Source organism: Chenopodium quinoa, unplaced genomic scaffold (assembly GCF_001683475.1).
Source record: "Chenopodium quinoa cultivar QQ74 unplaced genomic scaffold, ASM168347v1, whole genome shotgun sequence".
Lineage (NCBI taxonomy): Eukaryota > Viridiplantae > Streptophyta > Magnoliopsida > Caryophyllales > Amaranthaceae > Chenopodium > Chenopodium quinoa.
In genome coordinates, this window is record NW_018742204.1 from 15,725,652 (window position 1) to 15,744,001 (window position 18,350).

The 18,350-nt window shown below is 33.3% G+C and overlaps 1 protein-coding gene and 1 long non-coding RNA gene across 2 annotated transcripts; one reads left to right on the forward strand and one right to left on the reverse strand.

The window, feature by feature from the left end:
* Positions 1 to 1,213: 1,213 nt before the first annotated feature.
* LOC110719840 lies at positions 1,214 to 17,954 on the reverse strand. Its single transcript, XM_021898827.1, has 11 exons — positions 16,982 to 17,954; positions 15,639 to 15,824; positions 15,448 to 15,513; positions 8,804 to 8,987; positions 6,856 to 7,190; positions 6,037 to 6,090; positions 5,643 to 5,668; positions 4,293 to 4,361; positions 4,088 to 4,172; positions 1,979 to 2,065; positions 1,214 to 1,487 (listed from the first exon to the last, which is right to left on the reverse strand). The coding sequence occupies exons 2-11, from the start codon at positions 15,822 to 15,824 to the stop codon at positions 1,407 to 1,409; spliced, it is 1,173 nt and encodes a 390-aa protein (XP_021754519.1). The 5' UTR covers positions 16,982 to 17,954; the 3' UTR covers positions 1,214 to 1,406.
* Positions 9,606 to 10,659, forward strand: LOC110719851. Its single transcript, XR_002511175.1, has 2 exons — positions 9,606 to 9,983; positions 10,351 to 10,659. It is a non-coding gene; the product is annotated as an uncharacterized LOC110719851 (long non-coding RNA).
* Positions 17,955 to 18,350: the final 396 nt, after the last annotated feature.

The window sequence follows — 18,350 nt, forward strand, 5'->3', positions numbered from 1 at the left end:
TCTCCCCAAAAGAAAAGACAAAATCTCTTATATTTGGCTTAGGGCCTGTTCATATTTACTTATTTTCAGTTCAGTTCAGTTTAGTTCAGCTCCAATCAGTTCAGTTCAGTTCAGCTCCAATCAGTTCAGCTTTTAATTTCCCTCTCTCATAAAATATTCATTTCAGCTTAGTTCAGTTCAGTTCAGCTCAGCTCCAATCAGTTAAGATAAGTTCAGTTCAGTTCAGCTCCAATCAGTTCAGTTCAGTTCAGTTCAGCTCAGTTCAGTAAATATGAACAGGCCCTTAGTAGAAATGACAGACATACATTAATTTTTATGTGATTAGTGATTAACTAGGTTACGCTTATTGCTAATTAACAAGTTTGGTACATTTTAAAGTTTATCAAATTAATCCAAAGGATACCTATCAACAACATTAAAATTTTAAAGATATTTCTGCTTAAAATTTAGTAGAATGTTAGGTAGGTAGGGTAAGCAATGATTACTAATAAGTGATTTAGAAGCTGATTAGTGGGTTAGTTTATGAAGTAAAAGTGGATTAGAGTTGGTAATCATCAGTCAAAAAATCATTGGAAGTGTCCCCCGTTGATTGTACAAACGCGTGTGGGTAATTTATCAAGCAACGAAAATGTAAACTTACTCAAAATTAAGATTTCAACCAATGATAAGCAAAAGTAGCACCAAAACTTGATGATTGTTGAGCCCCTCAAAGTCCCATGTAGGAGTGATTTATAATCATATTTAAGATTAAAATTATTACTCTTTTCGTTCCCTAAATTTTGCCCCGTAGAGTAAATTATTTACTAATTTTTGTTTTTAAAAAAAAAGTAATGGGTTAATGGGGTGGTGAGTAAGACCCTGTTCTTTAGAGTTGTGCTCTGCTTTGTTAAAATTTGCTCTGCTGATTCAGTCTACTGTGTTGACAACTGCTTTGCTCTGCCTATAAGCTCAAAAGAACAAGACCTAAAGGTGTAGACCCATATATTACTTTTTGGTGTATTAAATTTATTTTTGGTGTGCCATGATTTTGGTATAAAATTCATTGCCACTCTGAAGTAATTCTATACCCAAATGAAATCATGGTGTTGGACCCAACACCATGATTTCAGTATAGAATTCATTGCCACCGTACAACATTTCTTGGTAGTAATGTTAAAAAAAAATAAAAATAAAATAAAAATAAAAATAGAAACCTAAATGTTGACATCACATATGACTACAAAATGTCAAAATCCAGTGTCTATAATTGATGCCATAATATGAAATCATGTAAATTTATGTCAAGTCATAGAAGAGAAAAACAGTTTTTAAAAAAGTTCACCTATAGGTAATATTATTCTCATATATGAATAAAAATGAGTTCATTATTCAAACTTTTGGGTGTAGTAGCTGATCTAATAAGACTGCTAGCCCCGCTGTCTCTGAGGAGGAGGAGCAGCAGCCTCTGCTCTTGGTGCAGTTAGTGACGGACTTGAGGTATCAACACCCTGAATTTAAGGAAAAATAATTGTAAGTTTAAGTTCCACCAAAATACTACTTTGTTCAAATCAAGATGTTACAGCTCACAAAGGCTACACATATTGAATTTTTCCAAGTCCATATGATTTGTACTTAAAATAGTTTAACATTGTGGGGTGGACAACAGAAATCTACAGATTAAGGAGGGTGAAAATCACTTTAATAAAAAATAAAAAAAAATAAACAATCCTAATTTCGGTAAACTGTATACGTGTTGTATATTGATCCTCCTATTTTTGCATTGTTCATTTATGGCAAAGAAAAATCCCACATATACCTCACTTACCCTATCAAAAGGGTATACTTACAATATCACCAAATAATTTTCCCATTCTAACCTCAAAAAAAAAACCTCATATAATTTGGTTTTTGTTGTTACTGGAAATAGGAAGATATAAAAGCGGAGGAAATACAAGTAATTTTGAGGATAATTTATAATATAAGATCTCAAAAAACATACCAGGGGAAAAAGCATTCCAATGATGTGTGTTGGTTGCTCAGAAACAGTTAGTACAAGTATCTGAGTTGAAAGGTTGATAACTGCAGACTGAACAGGTGAGAAAGAATGAGAAGCATACATTAGAAACCGGAAAATTCACAACATTGTTGATCGTTGCTTAAGGCCCTGTTCTCTTCACCTTAAAAAAATAATATTAAGTAAAAATAATTTTACTTCAGTAAAAATAAGTTCACTTCAGTATAATTAATTTCAGTCAGTAAAAATAATTTTAGTTCAGTAAAAATAAGTTCAGTTTAGCAAAAATAAGGTGAAGAGAACGGAAAGATTAGTGGGCTTAATCTAAATTACAACAAACAGCCATATGGCTCATACCAAAAAAAAAGGAAATAATATTCAAAGTACAAGACAATGAAAATGGGAAGTATTCATGGGAGTATGGGACGTAGGGAATAAAATTCACATTTTACTTCATCCGTTTTTAAATACTTGCTCCATTTTTCCTGGCCACGTATGCCGATGCTAATCTTTCACCAATAATATCTTTGATTATCAATAAGTATAAATTCTAATAATTTTGTAATGAAAAAAATTATGAAAATTTCCCACCCCCAATGGTGATCCCCCACCATTAATCGAAAACCTGCAAATTCTCGGAGTTTCTAGTTAGTCGTCCGCCATGTTATTAAGAGGTCGTTAGGCTTCCGGTTAATCGCCCTTAAGCTTCCATCGATGATATTTCGAGACTAAAAAATGCAGAAATGAGGGTATTTTGGCTTGAAAGGCTTGAATCAATTCAAATCCTTAACAAGATCTTCTTCTGCGAAAACCTTATCAATTTACTAACAACCAACTTCCGATTCATCAAGAGGTTTTAGCAAGGGTGGGGCGTCGCCGGCCGGGGTGGGGAGTTAGGGTATTGGGCGGTTGGGGGATTTCGAGGGTTTTTGGGAGAAGGAAGGTGGTGGTTCAGGGATGGGGGAGATACACGGCAGGGCGGGGGAGGCCGCCGTAGGTCGGGAAAGGGGAGTGGGCAGCGCTAGCATGGTCGGATGCTGGTGGGGGAAGGGGGGCAAGCTTTTATTTTTTAAAAGAAAAATTATTTTTAAAATCAATTAAATAATATAAAATAAATAATAATAAAATAAAAACTAAGTATGGTTAAATATTTAGTTTAAATTTGTCATTAATGTTATAGGTAGCTTAACAAAAAAAAATCAAGTTTATCAACGATAATAAGTTTTTTTTGCAATTTACCACTGAGAAAATTAAAAAGTATAATGTTACCCAAGAAAATTTTCCTTAATTTTTCCAATTAAAATTTAGTCATACAAAAACTTATTCTGTAAGATGAATTGAACAAGGTCTTAGGCCTTATTTAGTTAATCTTATTTTTGCTTATGTGAAAATATTATTTCTAATCTGATCTAATTATTTAATTTGACCAAACTTTGACCTTATATGTACACTCAAGAGGAGTTTTGTTAGATTCATAATTATGTGTATTCAATTAATATGTAATTTTCATAATTTTTTTCATTACAAAATTAAAGATACTTAGCAACTAAAAATCACACAAAAAACGATAAAGTATGTTTAGAACTTATTTTCCCTAATTTGATTTGCGAAATTTGATCTAATCTTAAATAAGTAATAAGGTTCTGAAATAAGGTGAACTAAACAGGGCCTTTAACCTAAAATTCAATATCTTGTCTTCTTCTTAGTTTATCTAAAATTAGTCAAACACAATAGGGCCACTTTAACCTAAGATTAAATATCTTATCTTATTTGTAGTTTATAATTATTTTTAATAATTTCTTGCAAGTTGCAACTCTTACTCTGTAGTTTGACACTATGTATACATGAAACACCATAACTTTAGGCAACACTGGTATTTATAGATTAGTGCTATTTTAGTTTAGCCAAACACAAAAAGCTACTCTAAAAAGTTAATACCAAACACACCTATTGTTCATCAATGAATTTTTTTGTCAGTTACCAACAACAAAATATGTAGTATTCTGAGTATAGATTCAAAGAAATTGACTTAAGCAAATACTCATAAAGCAAGTTACTACAAAGATAAAGATACCACAGTCTTGAATAACTTACAAGCTTTTTAGTAAGCATCATCCTGATAAAATCGTGTGGTTCCATCACATTGAAAGCCAGAAGAACTGCTTTCCCAACATTGTACCTAGAAATGAACAGAAGAAACTACATTTAGAAAAAATTTCCAGATATATAGTTAAGAAAAAGCAGGAACAAGTGAGACTATGCTTAAAAAGTGTTCAGAAGTAATTTGCAAAGGCATTACTCATGATTTACGCGAGCCTGTGTAATCAACCGAGTCATTGTTATGGAGTACGGCCAACCAACAACAGCCCTGAAAAGCAAGAAAAAAACAACATTCACTATCATGATACATCAAAACTCTTTAAGATAGGATGGATTCTATTTAATAAGCCGTCACAGTACAGCTCTCAAGGAGTAGCAGCAACAAAACAATATGTTTCCCGAAGAGAGAGAGAAGAAGAAGGGATAAAAGTTTCTAGGCTTCAAAGAGATTCAACTTTCAGGCAAAAGTTTTCTCTTTGCAAGCTAGAGGCTAGAGCATAACAGCCAGTCTCAATGGTTAAATCCACCACTAGCTTATCAATAGCAAACCCACAAAACAATATGAAGCCACTCTCAGCATATGAGACATTTTGAATTATCCAATTTGTACAGGCCCGAGACAGAAGTATGAGACTACATAAGTTTATATGAATTCAACTACTAGCTACGATGTCTGAGAGAATTTCCTTTCTGATATAGTTATAGTTTTGCCCATTTTTTATGTTTCTGAATTTGTCTAGTGTGACTGTAACCTTTGGTTATGAAGTATAGCCTATTGGCTGGAAACAGTATTAATGTTTTAGTTTCTATGTTTTAGTTTCTTAGTTCGTTATTCCTAGGGAAGATGGCTTTTACTTATCCCATGTCAATTGTCCAGTACTTTGTAAGGGGAAATCTTTCCATAGGGCTTCAGCCTTCTCCCATAACTGGGGCTTCCGCCTGCAAGACCTTTCATTGTATATCAAAAAGCATAAGGTGCTGCAACTATATTTCTGCTAGCAAAACATTAAAATGCAGGCATAGAATAACCCTACTCCAAGTAGCCAAGATACCCAACTTAACTGATCCCTTATCGATCTGATCAGTGAGCTAGTCTTACTCCCTTTAGCCCAATAAATAGGCAATTTTAAGTTTGGCCTAATATAATCCTTGTTAAGTAAGATCCGTGAGTCCGTGACACTATGACTAGAGCTAGCTAACCTTAAGGTCTGTGCCAAGCCACTTTAGACCTATGCAGCATGGAGATTACATTTAGGTGGCATACCATGTACCTAATATGGCATGGAGATAGGTACGCCTAAGTATGATCTCAGAATATGTTGGAAGGGAAAACAGGCTGTACAATCTCTCACCAATATTACAAATTATATTTCATCTGCTGCAATCCCAGTGAACTTCCATCCCAGCTATAAGGTGTGCACATTCAAATTTATGAAATATTGCTGCTCTGTTGTCACAACTATTTTTGATAGGCATTAAAAAGTAATCATTCAAGAAGAATAAAATAATTTGCTGATGTGAAAAATTACAAATGAAATTTTTTACTTACGCTGCAAGACCCGAATTAATGTATGCCTGCCAAAGGAAATGTGGATATGAGCTTTTAAAATAAGTGTCACCAGGTAATAACACCTTTCTACACTATACTACCTCCGCTTTTTATTAGTTGACACGTTTTAACTTTAGCACTATTCACACACTTCCCTTTGACCGTGTTTTGTGATTTATATATAATAAAAAAATATAGTGATGTGGGATCTTGTTAGAATTGTCACGATATATATTTTCTAACTATTTAATTTTATAATATTTGCTTATCGAAAATTAAAGATATTAATGGTTGAATTTGTGCATTGGCAAACGTGACTAAAGAAAACGTGTCAACTAAAAAGAAACGGAGGAAGTATAAAACAAGGGTTCTTTAGTGATGCATTAAAACATACCTTCAATCTAGTAATAAAGACAGCATGCCCATCTCTTAAACAGAACAAATTTCCCTGCAGTAATGGCACTTGTTAATATGCAGTAAATACACTTTCATTGTACTCCGTCCGTCCCAATATACAGTTCTTGTTTGTATTTTTTCACGGTATTTAATAAATAGGAGGAGAAAGTGGATGAAGTACACTAAAAAAAATAAAAAAAAGTACAATTATAGACAAAAGTTAGAGAGAGAAAGTGAAAAAAAATACAATGCATGAGCAAAATTCAAGGGTAATTTAAGAAGTACAATGAATAAAGTTAAAAAAAATTGAGGGTATAATGGTCTTTACAAACTATCCAAAAATAGAAACAGGAATAACATTTTGGATCTCAAAAATAGGAAAACATGAACTATATTGTGGGACAAAGGGAGTACTTTTTTTTTAGCAATAAAGGATTACAATGACATAGGAATAGAGTAGGAAATCACTAATACAGATAGAAAATACTCAAAATAGTGTGCACATAGTGATGAATTAAATTGAATGGTTTTTTTTGTTTTTTTTAGTGAATTGTTTTTTTTTTTCAAGGACAAGAAGTTTTAGCATTTAAGATGGCTATAAAGTTATCCAACAAGTACATGTCAAAATACACAAGCCAATAAATATAAGCTATTAAACCCAAATCAGACTGCAAGGGTAAAAAAGAAAGGAAACAAGAAACAGCTTTATAGCATACTTTGTATATTATTACCAGATAAAAGCTCATCAATTGTACCATAGTATGCAAAATTTTAAGCACTTAAGTTCAACTTCACAGCAAAGTTAGATGCGACAAACCTCCCACGCCATTTTATATTTGGAATTATCCATTGAATAACCAGGAAATCCATGAATCGTAGGAATGCTAGGTGCAGGCATTCCCAGCACGGAGGATTCAGAGCTATATGCTAGATCTGTTGAGCTATGGCTCATTGTTGTATCCAAATTCATACCCAAACTGCCTTCATGTTGAGCATTTACTAGATTCATGTTAGAGTTCATCTGTCCCATTTCAATATTAGTATTTCCTTGAAAATTGCTTGAAGTATGTACAAGGTCAATAGAGGAGACATTGGTTTCAATTTCAGTTGCTAAACTGGAATTCACTTCAGTGTCCTTGACATTTGAAGTTCCTGTTGGAAAAAGAAGATAGTTCATCAATTTGAAAGAATTTCACTAAGCGCAGATTTACACTTTGATTGGATAGGAAAATCGAAAGGACAAAAAAGGGGGAAGAGAAAGAGGAGGGGAGAGAAAAAGAAAGGGAAGGGGAAGGTAGAGCTCCATATTCCCCTGAAATCTCTCCAATTTTAGAATGATAGTGTTGATTAAAGAAGGGAGAAAAATGGATCCTTCCCTCTTGTTGGAATAGGCCTTTGAATCTGTTTTCCCTTTATTGGCTACAATTTTCTGTTTAGGCCTATCTCCTTTCTATTTTAGGAGTACTATATAAAAGTTTTAGCTTAGCCTATAATCTGTAATTTTCTTAAAATAAAACATCCTCTTGCCTGCCCATGGACATAACTAGCACATCAATCTGTGTGTTCTTATTGTCTTTCATTAATCAATCATGCAACTGTTGCAGCTTACAACACCTCTCCCTCCCCTTCCTTTCCCCAACCTCTTACCCAAACAAGGTGAAAAGGACTGGATTTTGAGATATTACGTAGTCTTCACTATACAATTGGATCACACGTCAAATCCAAAAAAATCAAGGATCCATTATTTATCAAGAGTGTAAGAAACCACTTTAGTTGGAATAAAAACGCAAAACCTACTAAACTCACCTTGATTACTTGATAGCAACACTATGCCTAACAAGAACAAATAGACTATAGCTAAACTCATCAAGGAAGAAAGAAAGGAACTTCGCTGAGTAAAACAATAAAAACTTTAAAAAAATAAAAAAATAAAAATTAAACAAATAAAAAATAAAAAAAAAAACATATAAAGGGAAGAGGGGTTTTGAGTATAAATTTTAAATTGCCTTTTTTACCCTTCTTCCAATAGACTAAAATACCCTAAGTTAATATTTTTTAAAATTCAATTTTTTAAAAGTTAATTACTGATTTAAAATATTAATTATACCCAAAAATAAATAAACTATTCGTTAGAAATTTCTGAAATTAGGATATGTCATACACTGATACACGTCCATCCCATACAATCTTCCACCATTTGTTATAAAATAATATCAGTTATCTAATTATCTAAAAAAAATAAAAAAAAATAAAAAAAAAAAACTACAGCAGTTATTTTTTTTTTTTTTGTGAACGAAACTATGAGTACTCCTCTCTTTAACTACCCTATTTTCACAAATACTTAAATTTAACCCTTATTGATGATTTTTGTGTTAGGTACAGTTTGAGGGAGAATCAGAAAATTACTTGCAATATTGATGCCAATTTCTTGAATATTAAAAGCATCACATTGTGTTCTTATTTCCAAAAAAAATGGTATATCAAGGTTTGACGTGTGCTATTTTTATCCAAATTGTCACCATCAGCTAAACTGACTGATCATTAATGATATAACAAAAGACAAAAGCCCAAAATTGAATTTAAGAATCAATAGCAATGCCACATGAGAGAAGAAAAACAATTGAATCATAACAAAGGTCAGAAACACATTACCCAATTGAGAAGATTAAATTCAAGTAAAGAACACAGCATCAAGAGTCGCAAAATATAGTTCTATATTAATAGATAACCAACCAATGCATCACACTGAAATTAGAAGTAACAACCTGATGGATTAGTAGTAAATGCCCCTGCCTCAGGATGCGAACTTGATAAAGGTTCCTGTTTTACTACCAACATTGTCAAATTTAAAGCATCTTGAGCCTCTTTAAAATCCTCCGATATCAGAACAAGGTAATTATGATGCTGATTCCGAACAGGTGGGTCTTCTGAATAAGGGTTGCGTTTTCCCTAAATTAACAATTTGGACCACGTTAATATCATCAAAACAGTTACTCCAAGCAAATATTATAGTTACAGTAACAATCCCATTTCGTAGGAGAATAAAAATACTCTGGAGTGCCTCTATTTTTTGTTCTACTCACTTTTCATTTAGGGATAAGGGTTTTGTTTTTTTTTTTTTTTTTTTTTGGGGGGGGGGGGGGAGGGGGGTTCTACTCAATTTTAATTCCATATTGGCAAACTCCCTTTACTATATTACTTCCCACAATCCCACATAACTTACTATATATACAATTATACACATTTCCACTTCTCACACTTTATTTACCTTTTTCTTACAACACTCACCTTTTCAAAATTTTCTTAAGCAACCTTCCTTTCCTTTATATTCTATTACTCTCCGTCTTACAAAAAACTATTCATTGCTCCCTTGGGTTGGTTCTGCTTAGCATAATGTCGTTTTGAGTTTCCTCCATTTTTTTCTTCATCCCCGATACTTAGGGCTGGCAAAAACTGACCCGACCCGAAAACCCGACCTGAACCCGACCCGAAAAAAGTGGGTTAGGGTTGAGATTTTCGACCCGAAAACTTAAATGGGTCGACACGAACCCGAACCCGAAATTAAATGGATCATGTTAAGGTTGAAAATCTCAACCCGAAAACGACCCACTTAACCCGAAATAAATTTCAGGTCAAAATCAGGTCAGGTCAACCCGAAGTATTTTAAGTGAAAAAAAAAACATAAAAAGCCTTAAAACTCTAAATAAGTAAATAAGCCCAGCCCAAATTCCTTAGAGGCTTCTTAATGTAAAATGAAAACCCTAAACCCCTCTCATCCTACACTCATTTCTTCAGCCGTTTTCACTACTTTTTCCCACTTCTCTCTCTTCTCTCTCCTCAAAAACCCTAAATCACTTCACGGCTTCACCATTGTTCAATCAAAGTTCTTCAAGTCTTCACAATTGTTGATTTCGACTACAATTCTTATCTTCTCACTCTCATACGGTATTTTTCTTGTTTATTGTTCTTAATTTGTGAGTTTATACGAATTGATTTTGTTATTTTACAAGTATATACAAATTGATTTATGCGAATTTATGCTGGTTTATGTAATTATATGAATTGATTTATGGATCTATACGAATTCATGCTAGTTTATGTAATTATATGAATTGATTTATGCAAATTTATGCGAATTTATGCTGGTTTATGTAATTATACGAATTGATTTATGGATCTATGCGAATTTATGCTAGTTTATGTAATTATACGAATTGATCATGCAAATTAATATTAATAGTTGTTGTATTTATACGGTTTTACATACTAAAATTATGTTCTTAATTATTGTTTGTGTTATTTTTAATGGCAGCAAGTTGCGGCCACTCAAATCCATCTTTCTTTCAGAGAGGAGAAGTTTCATTCCACTATGGAGGGTGGGCATAACAAAGAGATTTGAAGATTTTATTTAAATCACTATAGTTTTTGAAATTCAATTTGTAATTTGTTAAGTAGACTACTTGGTTTGTAATCTATTAAGTAGTTTTGTTAGACAATTTTGTTTGGGTTTGAATCGCTGTTTTGCTTCAGAATTTAAAATGCAATTGAATGAACTGCAAAAAAAAAATACCTTTTGAATGAATAAAATCAGATTGGCTGGGTTGACCCAACCCAAATAAATCAACCTTTTTTAAGGCCTAAAAAAGTTTTTGGTCAAATCAGGTCATTTTCAGGTTGACCCGAACCCGAAAAAATTAGGTTCAGGTTGAGGTTTTCAACCCGAAACATTAAATGGATCAGGTTCAGGTCAGGGGGTAGCTGACCCGAACACGAACCCGACCCGACCTGATCCGATTGCCAGCCCTACCGATACTCTCCTAAAACTATATGCCTAAAAGAGATGGGAAATTTGTTGGATGAATGGGGTGCACCTTACAACCCATTTCTAACTTCCCTTTGGAAAAGATGTCAAGATATTGAGTCAATTGTTTTACCAACAACTTCCTCCCCTACTTTCAATCATCTCTCCAAATAACAGCATTAAGAACCATTTCTATATTATACAACAACAACAAAATTAGTTTTATCCTAGGCCAAGACATAAATACAAATATACTATTATGTCACCAAGCTTATACTACCTCCATTTTCCCAAGTCTTACTCACTTTCCATTTTCATCAGTTTTCTAAGTTCTAGGTTCTATTCACTTTTAATTTATTCCTTTTATAACAACTTTTTATTCATTTTATAGTGTCCCCCAATTTTATTTAACATAACTCTTACTCTCTATCTCTGTACTCTATAATACAAATGTACCCACATGTATGACCCCATTTTTACTTTTCCTTGGTTTGGTAGCTAAGTAAGTCTAGCAGAGGTAATAAGTTTAAATTCTTATAACATTTATCAAACATCTTCTCGATGTATACCAACAATTTCTTCCCATTAAAGTCGCTACATGTTTCAAAGATAAGAAGAAGAAAAAAAAAAAAAAGGGTTTAGCATTCCAATGTTAATTTAGCTTTAAAAACTAAAATCTGACAAGCAACCAATTCTTATATGGATTAATTGCTTCCCTTTCTTAGTTTATACTACTCCCTCTATTCCTTTGTATTCCTTACATTTGGTATCAGCATGCAAATTCACAAAAAATTAAAGTGGGGATTTTTTTAAGAATTTATATACGATAAATCCACTTTTATGATTACTTTAATCAATAGAAGCCTTTAGAGATGCAAAAAAAAAAAAAAAATATTTGATGAATAAAAAAAAAAAGGACACATTTCTTTTAAAGAAGTGGAGATATAATTGGAATATTATGCATACTATGATAAAAAGGTAAAGAATAAAGGAGAACACCAAAACCGAACACGTAAAGAATAAAAAAGAGCAGATGGAGTAGTTGTTAAGCAGGTGATTTTCCTAGGGTAGAGGTTTGTAAAATGTAGTTAATTTCTTGTCCCTAATAAGAATTTTGATATCTTTCAAAAAAAAAAAATAAGAATTTTGATAACAACAGGGTCAAAATTATATACCTAACCAACAGTCGTACATTAAACCCAACTAATGGATTACGAATAATAATGATGCGATTTATGTGTAGCACTTAATATGGTTCACAAAAGTTTCCCTTGTAGATAATTTGAATGAATGTACATTTTATTTTTATTTTTTTTAACCTTTCCAAGTTAAGTGTTTAATTTTTCAATTTTATTTTAAAATCATTCTCTTATTTGTAAACCATTATGTTAGTTTACAACTTTGATTTTAATTAGTAGAAAAGTAAATTAATTATGTTATTTTGGGATCATGTTTTTTAATAATTTTTAAAAAGTATTTATTTTTCTTATGTAGCACTCTATATGCTCATGAAAAGTTCCTGTATGTTACTAGTAACAAAATTAAACTTAGGTAAATTCTCATCGGCAACCCTATACTTTTGCCGAGTATTTTTGTGGGCAACACAAAAGTTAATAAATATCACAAGCAACCCTTTAACTTCTATTACTCTGTATCAACTAGATATAGAATAAGTAAAATATTAAATGTTAATTCATTTAGTTTAATTAGCCATGATTAAAGGGTTATTACAACTCAAATATTCTTAAACTCATCTTCTTTAATCAACCTTGACGACCCACCTTCACCGCTAACACTACCATATACTCCCTCTGTTCTTATTTGTTTGCCCAAATTCAATTTTGGGATGTCCCTTAAAGATTGCCCCTTTTACTAATATTGTAACATGTCCCCACCACTAAACCCACTTGCATACACTCATAAAAGTGAAAAAGACAAATACACACTCATCCACTTACAATATTTGGTTCAATCCTTAATAAAGCATATTTTGGTTATGGGGCAAACAAATAAGGATAGAGGGAGTACCACCGAACAACACCACCCAACCATTAGCACAGACCATTTAACCACCAGCCAGCCACCATAAACTGCCTATCACCTATAAAATCAACCACTACCACCCAACTCTTCTCCTCCCTCCACCACGACTCTTTTAGCCTTCTGCACCAAACATCTACGATCACCAACCTCTCAATCTACAAACACCAAGCTCTCAATCTACAAACAATACCTCTCCTTTATATCATAATCATTCACCACACAAACCCTAAATAGAATGTTAAATCCCCTTTATAAAGATGTCAAATTCGTACTCTACCTTCTTCTTTGATTCATCGTAAGCTGTTAGGTAGAATTAGGGCTGCAAATGAGCTGTTACGTTTGTGAACAACTCGCTAACAAGCTCGGTCAAAGCTTGTTTATTAAGCATTGAACGAGACCGAACAAAAATTTGAGGCTCGTTAAGTAAACGAGCCCAACTCGAACACCTTTGTGCTCAGCTCATTAATGTTCACAAACACTCGTTCATAACTCGTACATATGATCGTTCATATGCTCATTTATAATTCGTTCAAGCTCGAAACAATTAATTTCATTGTTTTAATTATTCTTAAAATAGTACAATTTTAATATGGAACCAAATTAATTATAATCAATTATTGTACATAATCAAATTAGCCATGTTTATAAAATCATATAAAATTAAAATATTATTATTTTTAAGAAAGTGAATAGTATATTTGCTCAAATTTCCCATTTATAATATCAAATACTCAATTACTGCCTATCTTGTTGTTATGATGAATATCATCAAACGACTTTTCTAATTAGAGTATACTTATAGTTTTTCAAAGTTGATTATATTAGCTTGATTGAGCTCGTTCACGTTTGATCGTGTTCACATTAGAGCTTGTTCAAGCTCGAGCTCGAATCACAGACGAACAAGCTCAAGCCGAGCTCGAACAAGGCAAAACCTTAATGACCAAAGCTCGAACACAAAATTATCAAGCTCGAGCATGTTCGAACACTTGAAATCTTTACCAAGCTTAGCTCGAACAAGTTAAAACTCGACTCGACTCGGCTCGGATCATTTGCAGCCCTACGTAGAATCACTAATTGTGGCATAGAAAGGGGTGGACCTGATTCCGTGCCGTACAAAATGGAAGTGGGTTGAACATGGAGGAGAGTGGCAGAAGTTGCTAGGGCAGAGGTACTTTTGAACAGGCCATTTTGACAAAGAAGGCGCTCTCATTGGGGAATGGAGGAAAATCACAATTTTCCGATGGTGTCATCAACGGAACTTTGGCAGTGGAGAAGGATGGTGGATTAAGGATGGTGGATTAGCGGAAGTAGATAACGATCGTATAATTTTGATTGAGAAAGGTTGATGGCAATGCTCTGGGAGAATTTACTTCATTCCATATTGGCTCAAATGTTCTTTTTTCATGTTGCCAATGCATAATTTCAATCGTAAATATCTCTAATTATCAATAAGTAGAAATTATAAATAAGTAAATATTTTGCAAATGCACATTGAAAATAATCTAATAAGATCTCACACAACTAAATATTTTCTTATCTATAAATCACAAAAGCTAGTCAATGTAGAATTTGTGAATAGTGTCAAAACGTGTTTATCATTAATTTGGAAGAAGTTTATATTTTCACTAATTTGGAAGAAGTTTATATTTTCACTAGCCATGTAAGATTCTTAACCTGTTTATCATTAATGCCATGCTTTGTTAAGAATACAAAAAGAACAGGATTATTTGTGATATTTGATAACTTCATTTGTTGACAAAAGATAATCATAAAATGTTACAAAAGAGAGTATCCCTTAAATTTTTCAACTGGATTTGGTCCTCACTATGTTAGTCTAGCCTGGTTGACCTTTCCATGATATGATTCTAGCCTTTATAAAATAAATTTTTTAAAAAAAATTAAAAAAAAAAACACTCTACTAGGTGATTAAAGAGGACAATGGAAGCTTACTTAATTACTTAAGGTTTAAAGGTTATTATGGTAACAAAATTGTTTGTACATTCACAAAATAACCTGAAGTTCATATCCACCTCCAAACACATCAAAATTTCTAGTTTCTATAGGATGCCTAAGGCTCTCTTAGTGTAGCAGAAGTTATTTTGTATTAAAACATCTAACTTATTCGAACTTACTGCCTGAATTAATTTATACTTATCTTGTCTAAAGTTATCTTAACTTATTTTGTCTAGAATAAGTCAAATAAGTAAAATTAAGTCAAACCAAACTGACCTAATTCCAAAAACCCTACATTCTAACATTAAAAATATCCACCAAGTATAAAGTCATAACCCTGAACTTCCACATACTAGCCCAACCTCAAAGTTCAAAGAAATTCATTAACAATTTTATATACTACCTCCGTTACAGGTTATGTGCAACGATTTGACATAAAGCAGAGAGAGAAAATGTCTAATCGTTGCACATAACCTGTAACGGAGGTAGTATATATATATATAAAAAAAAAAAAAGGTCAAGATAATCAATCATGTAAAGTATGCAATCAGTTATCAGACCAAGCTAAACAAGAACTACGTAACAGGATTTGCTAAGCAATGAGCAGCATACCGCTTCATAGAGTGCCCTTATTTTGGGTAACTTCCGTGGACAAATGACTGAGAGAGAAACAGAGCACTGCACATGAAACAGAAAGTAAGGCAGGTGCAAATGGGAGATCATAAGAATGATTTCTTTTCATTTCTATTTTCTATATCTCCTGTGTTTATAAAAGATGCAAGACAAGCAAAGCAACTTCATACTTTTCCAAACCACCCAGCAACCGTCTCAGCATCATGACAAGGTGACGGATCTCCACAGTTATCAAAATTTGGTCTATAAACTGGTACTGGTAATGGAAAGGGATTTGAACCAGCAACAAGAATACAGTGTCTTTTTCCAACTAAGTTCTCCTCGGTCATGAATCCATTTGGTGGTACAGCAAACATCTGTGAAATAAATTAAAAGATAATATACACATAAGTGACATAACTCACTTTTGATTTCCTCCGCCTTAGAAAGGTGAAATATGAGCTATCTCAACACTGAAAAATTACAAATCCAAAAAAACCAAGGCCAAAGGTTACAAGATCCAGAGACTTTTACTAGCAATAACGTAATTGTAGGTGTCACAATTACAAATGATGAAAAAAATAGAAAAATCAAAGAGTGCCTCCTTACAGCATTATAATGCCACAGTAACTTTACTTAAAAGTCCAAAATCCAATTACTTTATTAAATAGATCAACCTAGGGTTTCACTATACAATACTCGAAGATAGTTTTAATGTAAATTTATCAAAATGTGCTCCCTCCCCCAACAAGAAAGATTACCATCCCAAATACAATCTATTCAATTTAACTACCCAATAGCCAAATTATGAAAATTTCTAAGGAGCATATAGTATTATTCTATTATACAAGAAATGAAAACCTAGGGCACCTCAATAAAAAATGGCCCCAACTAAGGGCCTATTCTCATTGACTGAACTTAGCTCACCTGAGGTGAACAACTTAACTTAGAGCTGAGCTAAACTGAAATGAATATTTTATAAGAGAAGGAAATTAGGAGCCGAGCTAAACTGAACTTATTTTAGTAGAGCTGAGCTGAACTGAAATGAAAATAATCGTATGAGAATAGGCCCTAAGGCACAACATTTAAAGCTTCCTGAATTCAATTAGGGTACAAATCAACAAGTTAGCTGATAATTAAGGTTGAACACAAAAACCGGGTTCGAAACCTGTTGTGAATCAATTAGCCTTTGCTCTTTGTCCACCCCCACATCCCCTCTAAACCAAAAGGTATAATTAGATCACCATGAAGATAAAAATTGCTACACCATCAAGGGAATTCTTTATATAAACACAAAATTCACTTTAACCAAGGATGATTTCAATACTTTAGACAGTTAATAAGCAATATAACAGCAGAATTCTCAGTCAATTTTATACAAGTTATCATATACTTTCCTCAATTGAGAGAAGATGTATAAAAAGCAAAGAAATTTAGATATTGTAATGAATGTTGAATATAAAAAGAACCCAGAAAAGAACATATTATCAATTGCAGAAATCAGCAGTTTTCAATCAGAAAATTCAGATTTTACCTCGGTTAGAAACCCTCAAAATATGGGTGTTGAAAGCCATTGTTGAAGAATAAGGTAATAGTTAAAACAAAGTATATTCCTTTCTCCCATGATTTTGTAGGGTAAATCTTCTGAGACATAGTATGGGAGGATGAAAAGTAGAGCACAATGTTGAAGATGGAAGCCATCGAATACCAGAAGAAAGAGACAGCGCGCGCATCAAAGGAGATGCCTGAATCGTTTTCATTTTTTTTGTATTTTTGTTTTTTAGTTTATGTTTAGTGTCTTGAAACTACAATACTCCCTTTATCCCTAAATTACATTCCAAAAACTTTTGTATGCCCTCGTTTTACAATAATTTTATTGTACATCGAACATCTTACGAAAAGTGACATTTTTTCGTACTAAAGTGACCCTTTTTTTTTTGAAAAATGGAAATAAATAATCTCACCTTTGCCCGAACTGAAAAAGTGAAAATAACAAACCCACCTTTTGATATTTACGAGGCAAAGCCACCTTTGTACGTCATCTTCTTTTAATGAACTTTGACCTGTTGGTGACCGAATTTAGTAGGTTGTATGCCACGTGTCAAATTTTAATTGGTGCATTTCATTTTCTAAAAAAAATACAAAAAAAAAAAAACTCTAGCCACCAACCTAACACCGTGAAACCCTAGCCTTTACCCCATCCACCACCAAAACCGGTAGGCTGCCCTCCTTAGCCTCCGAAAACGGTCAGCCGACATCTTCCCACCAGGGAAACTGTGGGCCGTTGAGGGTTTCGGCGGTTTCTAAGGTGTTAAATAAAGGGAGATTTCGGGTGGTTATGGAGGTAAGGTAGGGTCTTTCGGGGTGGTTAGGGAGGTTGTGTGGTGTTTTTCGGTGCTTGGATGGAGGTTTCAAGGGTTTTCGGCGGTAAGAGAAGGGTTCTCGGCGGCTGTGGTGGTTTATGGTGGTTTCGGGGGTAGGATTTAAGTCAGGGGTGAATTTGAGGGTGGCTTTTGGTATAAAGGGGTTCCGACCGGCCATTTTCGAGAGGTTAGGGTGGCGGCTGACCGGTTTTTCGCCGGGGCTAGGGTAAGGGTTAGGGTTTCCAAGGTGGTTGTGGGTGGTGGGCTTTTTTCTCTTTTTTTTTTACATATTTTTGTTTTTGTCTTTTAACTTTTTTTTATTTGGACCAATTATTGAGCGACGTGTGGCTTTAAAAAAATTTTAAAAAAAAAATTAACTTGTTTAACAAGTTGTGGGTGAAAAAGTTCATTAAAAGAAGATGGTATACAAAGGTGGGTTTGCCTTGTAAATATCAAAAGGTGGGTTTGCCTTGTAAATATCAAAAGGTGGGTTTGTTATTTTCAATTCGGGCAAAGGTGGGATTATTTATTTCCATTTTT

What these genes read in the sequence shown, in the direction of transcription:
- LOC110719840 (XM_021898827.1), bottom strand. Translation starts at nt 15,824, where the DNA reads ATGTTTGCTGTACCACCAAATGGATTCATGACCGAGGAGAACTTAGTT. An exon ending in TTGCTGGGTGGTTTGGAAAA is followed by an intron (nt 15,514 to 15,638) that starts GTATGAAGTTGC and finishes TTTCATGTGCAG; the next exon opens with TGCTCTGTTTCTCTCTCAGT. An exon ending in ATTTACTACTAATCCATCAG is followed by an intron (nt 7,191 to 8,803) that starts GTTGTTACTTCT and finishes TTTTTCCAACAG; the next exon opens with GAACTTCAAATGTCAAGGAC.